Here is a 20,330-nt window from a genome sequence, read left to right on the forward strand (position 1 = left end):
TAAGAATGTTACCAGCCATTGTGGCAATGGAACTTTTAGAACAAACGACTGGGTCGATCCTTAGATTTAAAACAAAAAATACTTTAACGACTGGTTCTAACCTAACCGATAGAACAAACAACCAGCCTGCATAGGTAGCAGCCCTAGATTTGTGTCAGGACTATGTCTCGCGGAAGGATGAAATAGTATGAATAAATTGATCAGAATAACTTTTTTTTTAAATGAAAATATGTCAATCATTTTGAGTTTGTTGGTAACCAGTCTTATAAAAGTGATAATGCCCTCGAAGCCAGTGTTTTGTCTCTGGGCTAACACCTCTGCCCAATACTGTATATCCTCCAAACACCGGCTTCTTGGGCATTATCACTTAAGTGTTTCTCTATCTTTTCTGCTATAGATCATCAGGCAGCCCAGAGGTGGTTAAAGCTGTGCTTGACAGTGGATGGTTTCAGCTCCAACAGCAGCGGTATCCATGGCAGCAAGATCCCCCGTAGGCTGGCTGCCCAGGTGGTGGAGAGCGTGTGGCAGGAGTGCACTACCAACCGGGCCCAGAGCAAGTATGTACACTACCTGTCACCTCACCCTACTGATTCATATCATACTACTGGTCTATTGAAGGAGAGGCTGTCTGCTGAGCTCTGTTTGTCTGGTTCTTTGTCAGGAGGAAGTTTGCTACATTGACCAATGGCACCTGTGAGGAGGAGGAGGAGGGGGACAAAACGGGAGTATGGGATTTTGTGGAGTCATCGCATAGGGCACACTGCAACTGTTCAAGGTACTGTGGATCACGTTTTATAAAACGGTGGGGGTTTTAGGCCAGGGGTGTCAAACTCAATCACCGCACGGGCCATATTGAAAAAACACAATGAATTTACAGTCCAGACATGGCCTATGTTTGTTTTTAGAATAAAACGTGAATAGAACTGTGACCCAAACTGACCATATTTATTTAAAAAAATATGCCCCTTTATGATGTCCACTTATACATTTACGTGGGATGCTGAATATAGCATTTTAACATAAATAATATTTGTCCGGCCTATGCTTGCAGATATGCATTGGCTAACATGCTGCGGCCAAAATAAATAATTTTTTAAGCGTTTTGTTGCAGGTTTTTTTTGTTTTCAGTTTTATAAACCAAAGCCAGAATTAAACATTTTAGTAGCTTAGGAGGACTGCCTGTGCCTTTTCCCTCTGCTGCTCTGTAAATGGGACAGCACATCAAGCTGTAATTTCATAAAGTCAATGACTCAACCTTTAACTCATACTCACTTGTGTGAATCCTTTATCTAATAACTTTTTGACATCAAAGATGGCATTGTCTGTAGGCTACAGCAATGGAACTGAAACCTGGCATCAACATTTAGCCTACAACTTTTGGTCTGGTAGATTCGGTCAGTACCATTAAGGAAAACAGCTTGGCTGCTGCAAATGAGGTGATACAGCGCACTAGCTGGCTCCTGGTTGGGTGGGTGTATGTGTGGGTCTGGGAGGAGTGGGGTGTGTGTGGCAATGCACTGTCTTTGGGGCTCATCAAGTTGGCAGTGCTTGCTAGGACTTGTAGTGCAGAGCGTCGTGGGCGGTATGGAAGCAGGCTAAAATGAATTGACAACCCAAATCATTGTGCAAACCAGATAGAAATGTATCATGGGCCAGATCCGGCCCGCGGGCCTTGCTTGACATGCGTTTTAGGCTGATGTGAATTGTTCTCTGTAACTCACCAGAGTCCTTTAGGGGGTCTGATTTTTATCACAAACATCTTGGAAATGAACATTCAGTGAATTGCTATTCTAATATTTTGACTCTTCACCCCAGGCATAAAAACCAGAAGCAACGATTAGGCAGCACCTCAGGAAACCCCCCATCAGTGGGCAAGCCCCCACAGCCGCCACCCAAACACAAGCTGGGCGAGAAGTTGGAGAAAGGGGAGAAGCAGCAGAAGAGGCCCCAGACACCCTTTCACCACCGCAGCTATGTGTTTGAGGAGCAGGCCATGGAGCCCCGGAGGCTGTGTATTAGAACCCAGGATGAGGGACCCTACCCGAGCCTGCACCACATAGACACAGCCCCTTCCAAAGCCCCCATGTTGCACACCCACGGGACCCCCCAAGACCTGGCTGGCTCCCCCCAGCCCCCACCTCTCAGCCCCCACCCCTGCGAGCACGGGGAGGAAGACCCTGGGGCCATGAAGAGCTCCTCCACGCCCATCCACCAACACTTCTACCCCCCCTCCTCTGAGCCCTGCCTGCTGCCTCAGAAGACCTTGTCTGATCTGCCCCTGCCTTTCCCCCATACCTACCCTGAATCCCTGGAACCCACTGCCTACGTGGGCTCAGCCATCAACCCCAACGAAGACTCGGCCCACAACCCCTGGAAGTACTTCAACCTGCCACGGAAGAAGGCCTCAGACTTCTTGACACCACTGCTACCTGTGGACAAACTACAGGATGACTCTGGGGGAGGAGGAGGGCAGGAGAACATTGTCTCTGTCACAGAGTGAGTACACTACCCCTTCCTCTCTTTCAAGATGTAATGATAAACCTTACTACAAGCACCAAGGTGATGAGTGGCTATGATAGATATTTGTTTTCTCCCTCTCTCTATATCCACTTTGAGCATTATATATGCAGTTTCCCCTGCTTTCACATGATTACTGAACATCTACGTAACATTGTCTCCTCCCAGGTTGATGTCTGGCTCTGGCAGGCCTCTGAAGGTGTCTGACGACCTGGTGAGAACCTACACCCTGAGGAGGAACAGCCACCTGGCGGCTGCCATGGCTGACGAGGACCATGAGGAGGAGCCAGACCCCTACGCCTTCGTGGAGGGAGACGAGGAGTTCACCTTCACTGACAAGAAGGACAAACCAGGATCGGAGAGAGAAACCAGCAAGAGACACAAGGTGAGTTTCAAACATGAGTTTCTAAGAATTAATTCCATAGTTATCCCTACACCCATTCCCTAATCCTACCTAATGTGGTCGGATTTGTTAGTTCAGTTGACATGTGTATGCCACTTTTGCTTATGGGATGAAGTAGCACTGTGGTTCCCAACATTTTTTGCTTACTGTACCACCAAATGAATTTTGCTCTGCCTGGAGTACCCCTGAAGTACCCATGTACATTTTACCAGTAAGCTTCTGGTCTTCTCAAGTACCCACTGTGGATAGACCAAGTAACCCCTGGTTGGGAGCCAGTGATGTAGCAGATGCCAAGAGAATAACGCATTTCTTTACGCTGGTGTTTGTTTAGGGTGACGATGGCAGTGGGACTTCAGCAGATGGTGAGCATTTCCTCCTTTATTGTTGAAAACTTTTTTTTTAAACCACTCCTATAAAACTACGAGTGGAATTTCAATAAAATGGTCATCCAGAGTGGTTACTGATGGCACTTCCTTTGTGTGTGCAGATGGTCAGGGTGTGGCCGGTGGGAAGCCTATACCCTCCACCAGCCTCATCCATGAGACAGACCTGGCTGTGTCCATCAATGATCTGGACAACCTCTTCAACTCAGACGAAGACGAGCTTGCGGTCAGTAGAGTATACAGTGCCTCTAGAAAGTATTCATACCCTTTGACATAATACACATTTTGTTGCGTTACAGACTGAATTCAAAATTTATTAAATAAAAATTCTCACCCATCTACACACGCTACCCCATACTGATGAAGTGAAAACGTGTTTTTATAGATTTTTGCAAATTTCTTACATGAAATAGTCCTTTGCTGTGACAGTCCAAATTGTGCTCAGGTGTATCAACCTTCCTTTGATCGTTCTTGAGACGTTACTACAACTTGGAGTCCAGCTGTGGCCCATTAAATTGTTTTAGGAAGAAACAGACCTGTCTACATAAGGTCCCACAGTTGACAGTACATGTAAGAACAGAAACTATAACATGGAGTCCAAGGAACTGTCTTTAGATCTGAGAGAATTGTGATGAAGCATATCTGGGAAGGTTATAAAACCATATCCAGTGTTGAAAGTTCCCAAGAGCACAGTCGTCTCCATCATTGGGAAATTTAAAAAATATGTAACTATCCAGACTCTGCCTAGAGCTGGCCGTCTGACCAAACTGGGCAAGAAGGACCTAGGCAAGGGAGGTGACCAAGAACCAAATGACCACTCTGACAGCTACAGAGTTCATTGGCTGAGATGGGAGAACCTGCCAGAAGGACAGCAGTCTACAGCATTTCACCATTTTGGGCTAGACGGAAGCCACTCCTGAGAAAAAGGCACAAGACGGCACACCTGGAGTTTGCAGAAATGCACATGAAAGACTGAGCATAAGGCAAAAATATTGTGGTGTGATGAGGCAAAAATATTGTGGTGTGATGAGACAAAAAATGTAACTCTTTGGCCTGAATGCCTAGTGCTATGTCTGGAGAAAATCAGGCACAGCTCATCACCCGTCTAACACCACCACTACTGTAAAGTATGGTGGTGGCAGCATCATGCTATGGGGAAGGTTTTCAGAGGCAGGGACTAGGAGACTGGTAAGGATAGGGGAACAATGAATGGAGCAAAATACAGGCAAATCCTTGATTAAAAACCTGCTTTAGAGTGAAAACAACCTTAGACGGGGCGAAGGTTTACATTGCAACAGGACAATGTCCCAAAGCATACAGCCAAAGCAATGCTGGAATGGCTTCAGAACAAGAATGTGAAAGTCCTTGAGTGACCCAGCCAAAGCCCAAATCTGTTGTGGAAAGATTACTGTTCACTGCTGCTCTTCATCTAACTTAACAGAGCTTGAGTAAATCTGGAATGGGAGAAAATCCCCAAATCCAGGTGTGCAAAATTGATAGACGTACCCAGGGCAACTCAACGCTGGAATCACTGCCAAAGGTGCTTCTACGAAGTGTTGACTTGTGGGTGTATATATTTATGTAAATTATATATTTCTGCAATTCATTATTAATACATTTGTTAACATTTCTCAAAATATTTGTTCACTTTGTCATGGGTTATTGTGTGTAGATGGGTGGGCAAAAAACTATTTTATCCATTTTGAATTCAGGCATTAACAACATTTTGAGTAAGTTAAGAGGTATGAATACTTTCTGTAGGCACTGTAGTTCTCATCTACATGGGGGGCAACATGGTTTGGGATACATATCCTTTTGTCCATTTCCATATCTTAGGTTGATACTTTGCTAACAGAACATTGTGTAAAGTCTTAGAAAAGCTCTCTGTTCAAAGCCTTTTTAAAATGATCTGTCCCCAACAGCCTGGATCCAGGAGAGCAGGAGTACATGGAGACAAGTTTGGCAGTAAGGAACACAAAACATCAAATCTGGACCCTCTGTCCTGCATAAGTATGTTCACTTTCTCCAATTCCTTCCCTAAAGTTTCTCTTTAGGTCATCACTGTATCCTACATTAATTTACCAAACAATAGGGTGATTCCTCTGTTCACCTTCCTGTCCCCAGGCTCTGCTGACCTGCACAAGATGTTCCCCACCCCTCCCTCTCTGGAACAGCACATGATTGGCTACTCCCCCATGAACACTGGGGGGAAGGACTATGGTGGCCTGGAGGGTGGGTTGGGCCTCACTCTGCTGGATGGGAGCCAGTTTAGCAGCCACTACAAGATGGAGGTGGAGGAAGGCTTTTGCAGCCCCAAGCCTTCTGAGATCAAGGTATCTTAAAGGCACAATGCAGCTGTTTTTATCTTGATTGAAAATAATTTCTGGGTAATAATTAAGAACTTACTCTTATTGTTTTCTATGAAAATGGTCAAAAATAACAAATGGCGTCTTAGCAAATTGCCAGAGCAATTTCTCAAGCAAGAATTTTGCTAGGACTTTAGGGGTGGTTGCAGTGTGGGGCCTAATGAGGGATATGTAACCTGAAAGAGAGCCGTTATTGGCAGAGAGGTTTGAAACTCTTTGTTATTGGTCTAGTGACTTATACCGCCTGGTGACGTCCCCAAGCAATGCCAAAACTCCATCCCACCAAAATGGACAGAAATTTCATGTGGTCTTTTCTAACAGCTCTTACACTAAAAGGGCATTATAATTTTCAGAATATTATTCCAACCTCATGGTGTGGAAATATTCCTAAAACACAGGAAAATAAATGTTTAAATTGTAATGGGCCTTTAACTTCAGTCTAGTGTGGAGGGTCTTGATTTGACATGAACCTTTTAGTCATTTAGCAGTTGCTCTTATCCAGAATGACTTTCAGTTAGTGCATTCATCTAAGGATAGCTCTGTGAGACAACCACATGTCATAGTAAGTACAGGGTATCAGCAAAGTGCTCGTAGTGTAAGTTTGTTTTTGGGGGGGGGGGTGGAATAACACTGACGTATTATTAACATACTCTGTCTAGTCATGCTGTTGTCAGCTTCAATACTTTCTCTAAGCTTAGACTTGCTGAAGTATCAAATCAAATCAAATGTATTTATATAGCCCTTCGTACATCAGCTGATATCTCAAAGTGCTGTACAGAAACCCAGCCTAAAACCCCAAACAGCAAGCAATGCAGGTGTAGAAGCGCTAGGAAAACTCCCTAGAAAGGCCGAAACCTAGAGAGGAACCAGGCTATGTGGGGTGGCCAGTCCTCTTCTGGCTGTGCCGGGTGGAGATTATAACAGAACATGGCCAAGATGTTCAAATGTTCATAAATGACCAGTATTATAGTGTCTTATTTTCCTTCTCTCCCTCATCTACCTCCAGGACTTCTCGTTTGTTTACAAGTCGGAGGCGTGCAAGGCATTCACGGGCTGCTCCATGTTTGCTCCGCTGAAGATGCTGCCCAGTCAGTGTATGATGCCCATCAAGCTGCCAGAGGACTGTGTTTACACACCCAGCTGGACCATGGGCAAACTGGAGCTCATACCCCCAGTGCCATCCATGGGCCTCCTCACCAAAGACGGGTAACCAATCAGACTGGTCCCCTTGAATTATACAAGTCATGTACCCACTTGTGTTTCAGGAGTTTTAATGTTAGTGCTGTTGTCTCCCTATTTCAGTAACATCCCCAGTGTTGAGCCAGACTACCAGAGCTACACACCTCAGACCCACACGCCCTTCATGTCCAACAGTGCCCCACCCAGCAACAGTGGCACGGGCATCCTGCCTTCCCCAGCCACACCCCGCTTCTCCGCCCCCACCCCACGCACTCCCCGTACCCCACGCACCCCAAGAGGGCCAGCCAGTGTCCAGGGATCGCTCAAATATGACAACTCTGACCTCTACTCGCCCGCCTCCACCCCTTCCACCTGCCGACCTCTCAGCTCAGTGGAGCCAGCCACCGTGCCCTCCATCCCTGAGGCCCATAGCCTCTACGTCACCCTCATCCTCTCCGAGTCCGTCATGAACCTTTTCAAGGACTGTAACTTTGACAGCTGCTGCGTGTGCGTGTGCAACATGAACATCCGTGGTGCAGATGTGGGCGTGTATCTTAACGACAATGGCGAGGCCCAGTACCCCTGTACCTGCGGTTTCAGCGCCGTGGTCAACCGCCGCTACGGCAGCTCGGCTGGGCTCTTCCTGGAGGACGAGCTGGACCTGGTGGGGCGAGACTCAGACGCTGGCCGGGACTCAGAGAGGCGTTTCCAGGAGCTGCACGCTGCCTCCCTTCACAGGACTGGCAACCCCAAAGAGAGGCCCCCAGATGAGCTCATCCTGCTGCTGCAGGACCAGTGTACCAACCCATTCTCCCCCATGGCTGGGGTGGAGTACCCCAGGGCTCTGTCCTCAGGCCCCTCTCGCTTTTCTCTACGGGTGGAGGAGAGGGACTGCTATAACGACTGCTACATGGCTCTGGAGCATGGCCGGCAGTTCATGGACAACATGTCAGGAGGCAAGGTGGACGAGGCACTGGTTAAGAGTACGTGTCTACACAACTGGCCTAAACGCAAAGGTGACTCCACTCATTGACAATGCACAAACTTGTTTCCCCTCCTGCTCTCTTCCTCCTTTTCCTTTCTTCCTACTCTTATGTGAAGCACAGTCTTCTTGGTTGGATGTGTGTTTGTATGATGTTGATCCCTCCCACCCACTGTCTCCCCCTCCAGCTGCAGAAGTGAGCAGGCTGTTCTCTCAGGACGTGCTGCGGGTGTTGCTCTCCCTCCAGCCTGTACTCCAGGATGCCATCCAGAAGAAGAGGAGCATACGGTCCTGGGGAGTTCAGGGACCTCTCACCTGGCAGCAGTTTCACAAGATGGCCGGCAGGGGATCCTACGGTAAACACAAGGATGATGATGATGATGATAATACTACTTAAAGATGAATGCATTCAGGGCTTTTTCTGTATCAAAAATGGGCTTAGGTGGTGGCCTTTCGGGGCAGCTGAATTGAAGAGAATTCTTTCAATTCTATAAATGTCTGCATGGAGCTGAGTATCTTTTTCCCTTTTAAATCTAATTTCCTGCAATTACATGCATTTTTCCATGGTTAATGCTGTGTTATTTTGCTCCAACATAATGACAAAATCCATACTACAAAATGCATTGTTTTCTAAATGTAATTCACCCTGATTGTCTAGCTTTTATTTTGTTAGTTCTCAAATATTATATTATAAAAATAGATATAGGTCCGTTGTCTTTTCTAAGTACTTTATATCTTGTTTACGTTTACACAAAGCATTTTTTTCAGTTACTGGCCCAATGCTCTTGTCTGCTAGGCTACCTGCCGCCCTTAACTAAACTTTGCAATGAGTCTGACAGTGCCTCCTCTCTGAACCATTAGGCACTGATGAGTCTCCAGAGCCCCTCCCCATCCCTACCTTCCTGGTGGGGTATGAGTATGACTTTGTGGTGCTGTCGCCCTTCGGGTTGCCTTACTGGGAGAAGCTGCTGCTGGACCCCTTCGGCTCCCACAGGGACGTTGGATATGTAGTCGTCTGTCCTGAGAACGAGGCTCTGCTCCGCGGGGCTAAGAGCTTCTTCAAGGACCTTACGGCCGTGTACGAGGTAAGCAGATAGACACCCCCCCCATAGTCTAATAAAATATAAATGTTTAAGAAAATTGGTACGTTTACCCATGATTTTCTCTTTGCAGGCCTGTCGACTGGGTCAGCACAGACCAATCTGTGAGACTCATGCAGATGGCATATTGCGGGTTGGTACGGCAGAAGGCAGGAACCTGGCAGAGCAGCCCCTCAGTGATTGGTTCCTCAAAATGGCCAGCAGCAACGGGAACAGCGAGGCCTTCAGCAAACTCAAACTCTACGCCCAAGTGTGCCGGCATGACCTAGGTACGTCGTTCATTAGATTGCCATCTTCTATTTCAGGAGATTGTACTGAATAAGAGCTGGGATCTCTTGTGTTTATAATTTTTGATTTGGCTTCTACAAAGGCAAGTTGGGTGTCTCTTAATATCTGTCTTCTTTTTCTCAACTTTTTTGTTACTCTCCTCAGCTCCATACCTGGCTGGGCAGTCTCTGGACAGCTCTTTGTTGAACCAGCACAGCCCCACTGTGGCCTCTCCCCAGTACTCCTCCCAGTCCCCCTGCTCCACCACCACCCCCTCCTCAGGCACCCAGAGCTCCAGCAGCACTGCCCAGCCTACCAACAGTGCCCCACCCTCCTCCACCATAGGCCCCCAGGCAGTGGGAGGGATAGGGGGGGTAGGAATGCCCTCAGCCAAGCCCAGCTCCTACACACCATACGGGACATCAGGCCTGCAGGGCAGCGTCGCCCAGAACGGGCCCCAGTCGGGTGCTCAGACCACAGGAGAGACTGGCCCCACTGCCAACCAGCCCCAGGCCACCACTGAGCCCGTGGAGACGTATGTACCCTCACCATCTGACGTCCTTTGGTTTAGTCAAATTGATTTTCTGTAGCACCACTTGTAGCCCTGAGTTTGTAATTTACACGCACTTGGAATAGGCTGAGTTACGACCTTACCCAATCTCTCCCATTTTTATCCACGGCTTGTCTGGAAGAGAACATTTGGATTGCTAATTATCTTTAATCTAATACATAAAGCTAGTTGATTATTGGTTGTTTGACCCGAGTGCTTCTCTCTCTATAGCACGTTGGAGAGAGATAAGGTTGGTGTCCCTACAGACGGAGAGTCCCATGCAGTGACGTTCCCCCCGGCCATTGTGGTCTACATCGTGGACCCCTTCAGCTACGAGGACGGGGAGAGGGACACCCACTCCAGTGTGTGGACGCTGGGTCTGCTGCGCTGCTATGTGGAGATGCTCCAGTTCCTGCCGCCTCACATCAGAAACTCTGTGTCTGTGCAGGTAATGGAGGACTTGACACATGTAGCCAGACTGCAGACCATATTCATATATTCATATTTATGTTCAGCACATTGGCTCTTTTGACAACAGTTCTCAAACACCTGTGGGGTTGGTGTGGTTAAAACATTGGTTTCTAACTATGTGTTGTGTTGGTCAGATCATTCCCTGCCAGTACTTGTTGCAGCCAGTGCGCATTGAGGAGCGCCATCTCTATGGTCAGCACCTCAAGTCCCTGGCCTTTTCGGTGTTCACCCAGTGCAGACGGCCCCTCCCCAGCAACACCAACATCAAGGCTCTGACGGGCTTCGGCCCTGGCCTGGCCATCGACATGGCACTGAGGAGCTCCGAGGTAAACAACACATAGGAAACCGCACTAAAACCTCACAAATATTATTAATGGATTGATTTAGATTGCTTATAAGTTCTAGAAATTTGTCACAATGTGAATGGTTTGTTTAATATAACATCCTGGTCTTTGGCAACTCCTTGCATATACCTTGATGATCCAAGAGACCACTGCTCTGTTGAATAAATCACAATGGCTTACTAAATGCAGCTTGTTAAGTGACACACAAGGAACCATTGGTCTGACCCTTTGACTTTCACACCTATGCAGAGGCCGGAGTGTCTGCGTTTGTACACACCACCGTTCATCCTGGCGCCCATCAAGGACAAGCAGACAGAGCTGGGGGAGACGTTCGGAGAGGCCTCTCAGAAGTACAATGTGCTGTTTGTGGGCTACTGCCTGTCGCATGACCAGCGCTGGCTCCTGGCCTCCTGTACTGACCAATCAGGAGAGCTGCTGGAGACATGCATCATCAGCATTGACGTGCCAAACAGGTCAGTGACACACGTAAATTGGTAGACACTCAAATTCAATTCAGAATCTGTCTCTTTTGTGACTTTGTTGTGTCCTCTGTAAAGGGCTCGGAGGAAAAAGGGTTCAGCCAGACGGCTGGGCCTGCAGAAGCTGTGGGAGTGGTGTCTAGGCTTGGTACAGGTGACATCACTTCCCTGGAGGGTGGTGATTGGCCGCCTGGGCAGGATTGGCCACGGAGAGTTACGAGGTATGCCGCACAGAGATGTATGTATGCCACACAGAGAGGTGTGTGTGTGTGTGTTATTTATATATATATATATCACACACACACCCCCCCCAGTTGAAGTTGACACACTTAGGTTGGAGTCATTAAAACTAGTTTTTATACCACTCCACAAATTTCTTGTTAACAAACTATAGTTTTGGCAAGTCGGAAGTAATTTTTCAACAATTGTTTACAGACAGATTATTTCACTTATAATTCACTGTATCACAATTCCAGTGGGTCAGAAGTTTACATACGCTAAGTTGACTGTGCCTTTAATAACAGCTTGGAAAATTCCAGAAAATTATGTCATGGCTTTAGAAGCTTCTGATAATTAACATAATTTGAGTCACTTGGAGGTGTAGCTGTGGATGTATTTCAAGGCCTACCTTCAAACTCAGTGCCTTTTTGCTTGACATCATGGGAAAATCTAAAGAAATCAGCCAAGACCTCAGGAAAAATCATTGTAGACCTCCAAGTCTGGTTCATCCTTGGGAGCAATTACCAAATTCCTGAAGGTACCATGTTCATCTGTACAAACAATAGTACGCAAGTATAAATACCATGGAACCACGCAGCCGTCATACCGCTCAGGAAAGAGACTCGTTCTGTCTTCCTGAGATGAACGTACTTTGGTATGAAAAGTGAAGATGCTGGAGGAAACAGATGCAAAAGTATCTATATCCACAGTGTAAAAAGTCCTATATCAACAACCTGAAAGGCCGCTCAGCAAGGAAGAAGCCACTGCTCCAAAACCGCCATTTAAAAGCGAGACTACAGTTTGCAACTGCACATGGGGACTAAAATTGTACTTTTTGGAGGAATGTCCTCTGGTCTGATGAAATAAAAATATACCTGTTTGGCCATAATGACGATCGTTATGTTTGGAGGAAAAAGGGGAGGCTTGCAAGCCGACTAACACTATCCCAACCGTGAAGCACGGGTGTGGCAGCATTATGTTGTGGGGTGCTTTGATGTAGGAGGGACCTGTGCACTTCACAAAATAGATGGCACCAATGAGGAAAGTTATGTGGATATATTGAAGCTTGGTCGCAAATGGGTCTTCCAAATGGACAATGACCCCAAGCATGCTTCCAAAGTTGTGGCAAAATGGCTTACGGGCAACAAAGTCGAGGTATTGGAATGGCCATCACAAAACCCTGACCTCAAATTTGTGGGCAGAACTGAAAAAGCGTATGCAAGCAAGGAGGCCTAGAAACCTGACTCAGTAACACCAGGTCTGTCAGGAGGAATGGGCCAACATTCACCCAACTTATTGTGGGAAGCTTGTGCAAGGCTACCCAAAATGTTTGACCCAAGTTAAACAATTTAAAGGCAATGCTACCAAACACTAATTGAGTGTATGTAAACTTCTGACCCACTGGGGATGTGATGAAACAAAAGCTGAAATAAATCATTCCCTCTACTATTATTCTGACATTTCACATTCTTAAAATAAAGTGGTGACCCTAACTGACCTAAGACAGGGAATTTTTTACTAGGATTAATTGTCAGGAATTGTGAAAAACTGAGTTTAAATGTATTTGGCTAAGGTGTATGTAAACTTCTGACTTCAACTGTGTGTGTGTGTGTGTGTATACATACACACACACACACACAGTACCAGCCAAAAGTTTGAACACCCTTACTCAATTAAGGGTTTTTCTTTATTACTATTTTCTACATTGTAGAATAATAGGGAAGACATCAAAACTATTAAATAAAACCTATGGAGTCATTTAGTAACCAAAAAAGTGGTATGCAAATCAACATTTATTTTACATTCTTCAAAGTAGCTACCCTTTGCCTTGACAGCTTTGTACACTCTTGGCATTCTCTCAACCTGCTTCATGAGGAATGCCTTTCCAACAGTCTTGAAGGAGTTCCCACATATGCTGAGCACTTGTTGGCTGCTTTTCCTTCACTCTGCGGTCAGACTCATCCCAAACCATCTCAATTGGGTTGAGGTGAGGTGATTATGGAGGCCAGGTCATCTGATTCAGCACTTCATCACTCTCCTTCTTGGTCAAATAGCCCTTACACAGCCTGGAGGTGTGTTTTGGGTCATTGTCCTATTGGTAAAACAAATGATAGTCCCACTAAGTGCAAACCAGATGGGATGGCGTATCGCTGCAGAATGCTGTTGTAGCCATGCTGGTTAAGTGCCTTTAATTCTAAATAAATCACCTACACTGTCACCAGAAAAGCACCCCCACACCACCACCTCCATGCTTCACGGTGGGAACCACGCATGCAGGGATCATCCGTTCACCACCTCTGCGTCTCAAAGACACAGCGGTTGAACCAATAATATCAAATTTGGACTCATCAGACCAAAGGACAGATTTCCACTTGTCTAATTTCCATTCCTCGTGTTTCTTGGCCCAAGCAAGTCTCTTTCTTCTTATTGGTGGCATTTAGTACTGGTTTCTTTGCAGCGATTTGAACAGTTGATGTTTGTTACTTGAACTCTGAAGCATTTATTTGGGCTGCAATTTCTGAGGTTGGTAACTCTAATGAACTTATCCTTTTTTTTTAAACCTTTATTTAACTAGGCAAGTCAGTTAAGAACAAATTCTTATTTTCAATGACGGCCTAGGAACAGTGGGTTAACTGCCTGTTCAGGGGCAGAAAAAGCAGAGGTAACTCTGGGTCTTCCTTTCCTATGGCGGTCCTCATGAGTACCAGTTTCTTCATAGTGCTTGATGGTTTTTGCAACTGCACTTGAAGAAACGTCAAGTTCTTGATATTTTCCAGATTACTTTAAGACATGAAGGTCAGTCAATGATGGACTTGTTTTGCTGATTTGAGCTGTTCTTGCCATTTTTAATATGGACTTGGTCTTTCACCATATAGCTCCATCTTCTGTATACCACCCCTACCTTGTCACAACATAACCAATTGGCTCAAACGCATTAAGGAAATAAATTCCACAAATTTACAAGGCACACCTGTTAATTGAAATGCATTACAGGTGACTACCTCATGAAGCTGGTTAGGAGAATGCCAAGAGTGTGCAAAGCTGTCATGAAGGGTGGCTATTTGAAGAATCTCAAATATAAAATATATTTTGATTTAACACTGTTGCTGACTACATAATTCCATATGTGTTAATTAATAGTTTTGTCTTCACTTCTGCAATGTAGAAAATAATAAAACATAAAGAAAAACCCTTGAATGAGTAGGTGTGTCCAAACGTTTGACTGTGTGTGAACACACACACGGACACCCCTTCAAATTAGTGGATTCCGCTATTTCAGCCACATCTGTTGCTGACAGGTGTATAAAACCGAGCACAGAGCCATGCAATCTCCATAGACAAACACTGGCAGTAGAATGGCCTTATTGAAGAGCTCGGTGACTTTCAACGTGGCACCGTCATAGGATGCTGCCTTTCCAACAAGTAAGTTTGTCAAATGTATGCCCTGCTAGAGCTGACCCGGTCAACTGTAAGTGTGTGGAAAGTGCAAGGGCCACGCAAACTCACAGAACGGGACCGCCGAGCGCTGAAGTGTGTAGCGCGTTAAAAATCATCTGTCCTCTGTTGCATCACTCACTACCAAGTTCCAAACTGTGCCTGGATGCAACGTTAGCACAATAACCAATCGTCGGGATCTTCATAAAATGGGTTTCCGTGGCTGAGCAGCCGCACACAAGCCTAAGATCACCATGCAATGCCAAATGTTGGCTAGAGCAGTGTAAAGCTCACCTCCATTGGACTCGGGAGCAGTGTAAACATGTTCTCTGGAGTATGGAATCATGCTTCACCATCTGGCAGTCCGGAGAACAAATTTGGTTTTGGCGGATGCCAGGAGAAGTGTACTTTCCCCAATGCAAACTGCCAACTGTAAAGTTTGGTGGATGAGGAATAATGGTCTGGGGCTGTTTTTCATGGTTCGGGCTAGTTCCCTTACTTCCAGTGAGGGAAAATCTTAACACTACAGCATACAATGACATTCTAGATAATTCTGTGCTTCCACTTTGAGGCAACATTTTGGCGAAGACCCTTTAATGTATCAGAATGACATTGTCCCTATGCACAAAGCGAGGTCCATACAGAAATGGTTTGTTGATTTGGTGTGGAAGAACTTGACTGGCAAAGGCCTGACCTCAACTCCGTCTAAACAACTTTGGGGATGAATTGGAACGCTGACTGCGAGCCAGGCCTAATTGCCGAACATCCGTGCCTGACCTCACTAATGCTCTTGTGGCTAAATGGAAGTAATGGCTGCAATGTTCCAACATCTAGTGGAAACCCTTCCCAGAAGAGTATAGGCTGTTATATTAGCAAAGGGGGGGCCCCAACACCATATTAATGCCCATGATTTTGGAATGAGATGTTTGAGCAGGTGTCCACATACTTTTGTTCATGTAGTGCATTTATTTTATTTAAACTTTATTTAACCAGGTAGGCTAGTTGAGAACAAGTTCTCATTTACAACTGCGACCTGGCCAAGATAAAGCATAGTAGTGTGAACAGACAACAACACAGTGACACATGGAGTAAACAAACAAGTCAATAACACAGTTGGGAAAAAAAAGAGTCTATATACATTGTGTGCAAAAGGCATGAGGAGGTAGGCAATAAATAGGCCATAGGAGCGAATAATACAATTTAGCAGATTAACACTGGAGTGATGGATGATCATGTTCAAGTAGAGATACTGGTGTGAAAAAGAGCAATAAAGTAAATAAAAACCGTATGGAGTTGAGGTAGGTAAATTGGGTGGGCTATTTACAGATGGACTATGTACAGCTGCAGCGATCGTTTAGCTGCAGTAAGTGATACAGTGAGTTGTACATGATTTGATGTGCCCTGATGACATCCTCTTTGTCTCCCTCTGTTCCAGACTGGAGTATTTTGCTGAGCAGGAGGAACCTGCAGTCTCTCAGCAAGCGCCTCAAGGAGACCTGCAGGATGTGTGGCATCTCTGCGGCAGACACTCCCAGCATTCTCAGCGCCTGCCTGGTTGCCATGGAGCCCCAAGGCTCCTTTGTCATCATGCCAGGTAAAAATGAACAGAAGTTGAACCTTGAGCAATGGCCTTGCTTCCCCTGTTTGTGAGTCCACTGAATTTCCTGAAATGTTTTGGTGATGTCTATCATGTTAACCCTTCTCTCTGCTGTGTGTAGACTCTGTGTCGACAGGCTCAGTGTTCGGCCGCAGCACCACTCTGAACATGCAGACGTCCCAGCTGAGCACTCCTCAAGACACGTCCTGCACCCACATCCTGGTGTTCCCCACCTCGGCAATGGTGCAGGTCAACAACGCCACCACCGAACAGAACTTAGACATCGCCTTCAACCCCATCAACCCTGGTCAGTCACACACACACACACACTGTAAATGTTGATGCCTTTCTAGGTTCTGGCTGTAGTCTGGCTCCACACGGCGATGTTACTGAAACGGAGACAGAGCAGCTCTCTGTCTGAGCTAATGGGACATAGTCTTGAATGACCCTTTGTTTATCCCTCTTCATAGATGGTTCAGATGGGATGGGCATCTTTGACCTGTTTGATAATGATATGGTGGACCCTGATCTCATCAACATCCTGCCCAACTCCCCCACCACCTCCCCCGTTCACTCCCCCGGTGGACACTATCACCAAGGGGGAGACGGCAGCAAGGTAAGCCTCTCTGCCGCTCCACAACACTTCCAGCAGGAGGATGCTTACCTGACTGCTGGTAAATGAAGGTTGAATAAGTATTGGTGTCAACCTATGTCCCGGTGTGTTCCAGGGCCAGAGCACAGATCGTATGGAGTCCCACGAGGAGGCCCTGAACATCTTGCAGCAGCCTATGGCCCTGGGCTACTTAATCTCCACAGCCAAGGCTGGCCCCCTGCCTGACTGGTTCTGGTCCGCCTGCCCCCAGGCACAGAACCAGTGCCCACTGTTCCTCAAGGTACCTACAATACCAGTCAAATGTTTGAACACACCAACTCATTCCAGGGTTTTCCTTAAATTTTGTACAACTATTTTCTACATTGTAGAAGATATCAACTATTAAATAACACAAATCTAAATATATTTGAGATTCTTGAAAGTTGCCACCCTTTGCCTTGATGACTGCTTTGCACACTCTTGGCATTCTCTCAACCACCTTCACCTGGAATGCTTTTCCAACAGTCTTGAAGGAGTTCCCACATATACTGAGCACTTGTTGGCTGCTTTTCCTTCACTCTATGGTCCAACTCCTCCCAAACCATCTCAATTTGGTTGAGGTTTAGGTGATTGTGGAGGCCAGGTCATCGGATGTAGCAGTCCATCACTCTCCTTGGTCAAATAGCCCTTACACAGCGTTGGGTCATTGTCCTGTTGAAAAACAAATGATAGTCCTACTAAGCTCAAACCAGGTGGGATGTTGTATCACTACAGAATGCTGTTGTAGCCATGCTGGTTAAGTGTGCCTTGAATTCTAAATGAATCACCAACAGTGTCACCAGCAAAGCGTCATCACACCACCTCCATGCTTCACGGTGGGAACTACATATGCGGGGATCATCCGTTCACCTACTCTGCCCAAGCAATTCTCCTTCTTATTGGTGGCTTTTAGTATTGGTTTCTTTGCAGTGATTTGACCATGAAGGCCTGATTCACGCAGTCTCCTCTGAACAGTTGATGTCTGTTACTTGAACTCTGAAGCATTTGAGCTGCTTTTTGAGATGCAGTTGACGCTAAATGAAATTATCCTCTACAGCAGAGGTAACTGGGTCTTCTTCCTGTGGCGGTCCTCATGAGAGCCAGTTTCGTCATAGCGCTTGATGGTTTTTGCGACTGCACTTGAAGAAACTTTCAAAGTGTTTATTTTCCCGGATTGACTGACCTTCATGTCTTAATGTAATGATGGACTGTTTTTGTTTCTCTTTGCTTATTTGAGCTGTTCTTGCCATAATATGGACTTGGCCCTATTTGGTAAAAGATCATCTTCTGTATAGCACCCCTACAACACAACTGATTGTCTCAAACACGTTAAGATGGAAAGAAATTCCACAAATTAGGTTAACATGGCACACCCGTTAATTGAAATGCATTCCAGGTGACTACCTCATGAAGCTAGTTGAGGGAATGCCAAGAGTGTGCAAACCTTTCAAGGCAAAGGTGGCTACTTTGTAAAACAATATAGTTTATATTTGAGATTCTTAACTTTTTTTTGTTGGTTACTGCATTATTCCATGTGTTATTTCATAGTTTTGATGTCTTCACTATTATTCTACAATGTAGAAAATAGTAAAAATAAAGAAGTCCTTGAATGAGTAGATAAAGTGTTTAGATGCACTTTCCACTGGAGGTCATTGAATGACTGGTACTGTGACTTAAATGTAAATGTAAATGAATGAGTAGATATGTCCTTACTTTTGACTGGTACTGTACCTACCTACTGCTCCTCTGACAGTTAACCTAACACTCACTCTGCTCTCAAAGGTGTTTGTTCTTCTCTGGTCATAAAACTCAGCAGCACTTTTATGCTTTACTTAAATGCGTACTTGATCAGGAATCCTGTCATTTGAAGGTTTCCCTTTTCTAATCTAACTGGTGTGACATTTGTGTTAATCTAGCTGACCTCTTGTCTGTCGTCACTCCCCAGGCCTCCCTGCACCTGCACGTGTCCTCAGTCCAATCAGATGAGCTTCTCCACAGCAAACACTCCCACCCTCTGGACTCCAACCACACCTCAGATGTGCTCAGGTACACTGCTCAATATGGAATGAAAGCCATGGGAAATACACTGATTTGATAGGCAGAGTATAGGTTTATTAGGAAAGAGGGGAATTGAATGTATAGTTAGTTATATATAGTTATGTGTTCTCTGCCCCTGACAGGTTTGTGCTGGAGCAGTACAATGCCCTCTCCTGGCTGACGTGTGACCCTGCCACTCAAGACCGGCGATCCTGTCTCCCTGTTCACTTTGTGGTGCTCAATCAGATGTACAACTTTATCATGAACATGCTCTGAACAAGGATATCAAGTGGAATCTATGGAGCTCATGAAACTAATGGGAGGGTGTTTCCTGGAGTGGATGGACCCTCAACACTTCAGGGTGGGGGCTTGGCCATAAGGAATCTCCCCCAGCCAGCGTCTCCATGGCAGCACTGGAGGTGTCCTATCAATCAAATGCCAAGTGTCCATTTTATCATTTTGGATAAGGGACTTTTCATAAAGGAGAATAAGTTGTCTTTTTAATTATCTTCTGATAAAATGTTAGCTTAATGAAATGCCTGCATATATATTATTTATTGTAAGTTTAAATTTGTCATTTTTATTTCTTTTATATATAAAAAATCTGATGGTGTGTATTGCCATCTCACTTTAAAAGGAATTGGTTTAAAATGTAATCACATTTTTTTTTAATTACAAAACTGTAAGCTGCATTTGCTGTAGGCTGCTTTTAGAGTAATTTTTTTAAAGGGTATTTACATTTTAATTCCCCTGATGTACAGATAGGTAGGTTGGGCATTTATATCCCTTCCTTTTGAGTGGATAGGACTTACAGCTCAGCTACAGTGGCAGAGTCTGTTGCACAGTAATTCAATGCATTCAGTTAAATGGGATGTGAGGTACAGATTGTCAGATTATATACATATATATATGTATTTTATATGGCGGATTTAGAGAATTGTTTTTGTGTGTGTGTGTGTGTGTGTGTATATATATATGTGTGTGTGTGTGTACATATACATGTGTGCCGCAGCTTCTGTTTTAGGAATAAAGTGCGTCTACCTATCATTTTTCTTGGTCTCTGTAATGAAAACGTTGTTTGCAGTGTTGGGAAATGGAGCGCTTTCTACCTGTACTTAATTCTAACCCTTGCTTTTAAATATATCATAGTTAATGCAAATGTTACCTCTTTCCTTGTTAGCCACTCCCTCACTGCTGGTTGAGTGTTGGATTGGCACTTTAATGAGCTGTTTTAGGGGTTGACTGGGCCATGGGTGGGTTTCAGATGGATCCTTAATGGACCACAGGTTTAGGGTTATCCTCATTTAGCCCCTACCCCAACTAAAGGGATTTGGCAGGTCAGTAAAAGTGGAATTGGCTAACTAAGAACA

At 45.4% G+C, this 20,330-nt stretch overlaps 1 protein-coding gene across 1 annotated transcript in view; it reads left to right on the forward strand.

Moving 5' to 3' along the window:
- Positions 1-20,007, forward strand: part of LOC115136697 (mediator of RNA polymerase II transcription subunit 13-like) — a 32,233-nt gene extending 12,226 nt beyond the window's left edge. The window contains exons 7-30 of the mRNA XM_029672370.2: positions 398-557; positions 662-775; positions 1,816-2,496; positions 2,686-2,902; positions 3,252-3,282; positions 3,408-3,529; positions 5,226-5,313; positions 5,428-5,636; positions 6,676-6,875; positions 6,972-7,864; positions 8,019-8,186; positions 8,692-8,915; positions 9,004-9,199; positions 9,363-9,732; positions 9,979-10,195; positions 10,353-10,544; positions 10,812-11,035; positions 11,120-11,262; positions 16,131-16,289; positions 16,414-16,599; positions 16,763-16,908; positions 17,021-17,185; positions 18,869-18,969; positions 19,104-20,007. Of these exons, the coding sequence (XP_029528230.1) occupies positions 398-557; positions 662-775; positions 1,816-2,496; positions 2,686-2,902; positions 3,252-3,282; positions 3,408-3,529; positions 5,226-5,313; positions 5,428-5,636; positions 6,676-6,875; positions 6,972-7,864; positions 8,019-8,186; positions 8,692-8,915; positions 9,004-9,199; positions 9,363-9,732; positions 9,979-10,195; positions 10,353-10,544; positions 10,812-11,035; positions 11,120-11,262; positions 16,131-16,289; positions 16,414-16,599; positions 16,763-16,908; positions 17,021-17,185; positions 18,869-18,969; positions 19,104-19,236 (5,339 nt within the window). The 3' untranslated portion in view covers positions 19,237-20,007. The remainder of the gene's footprint in view (positions 1-397; positions 558-661; positions 776-1,815; positions 2,497-2,685; positions 2,903-3,251; positions 3,283-3,407; positions 3,530-5,225; positions 5,314-5,427; positions 5,637-6,675; positions 6,876-6,971; positions 7,865-8,018; positions 8,187-8,691; positions 8,916-9,003; positions 9,200-9,362; positions 9,733-9,978; positions 10,196-10,352; positions 10,545-10,811; positions 11,036-11,119; positions 11,263-16,130; positions 16,290-16,413; positions 16,600-16,762; positions 16,909-17,020; positions 17,186-18,868; positions 18,970-19,103) is intronic.
- The last annotated feature ends 323 nt before the right edge of the window (positions 20,008-20,330 follow it).

This window comes from Oncorhynchus nerka, linkage group LG11, assembly GCF_034236695.1.
Source record: "Oncorhynchus nerka isolate Pitt River linkage group LG11, Oner_Uvic_2.0, whole genome shotgun sequence".
NCBI lineage: Eukaryota > Metazoa > Chordata > Actinopteri > Salmoniformes > Salmonidae > Oncorhynchus > Oncorhynchus nerka.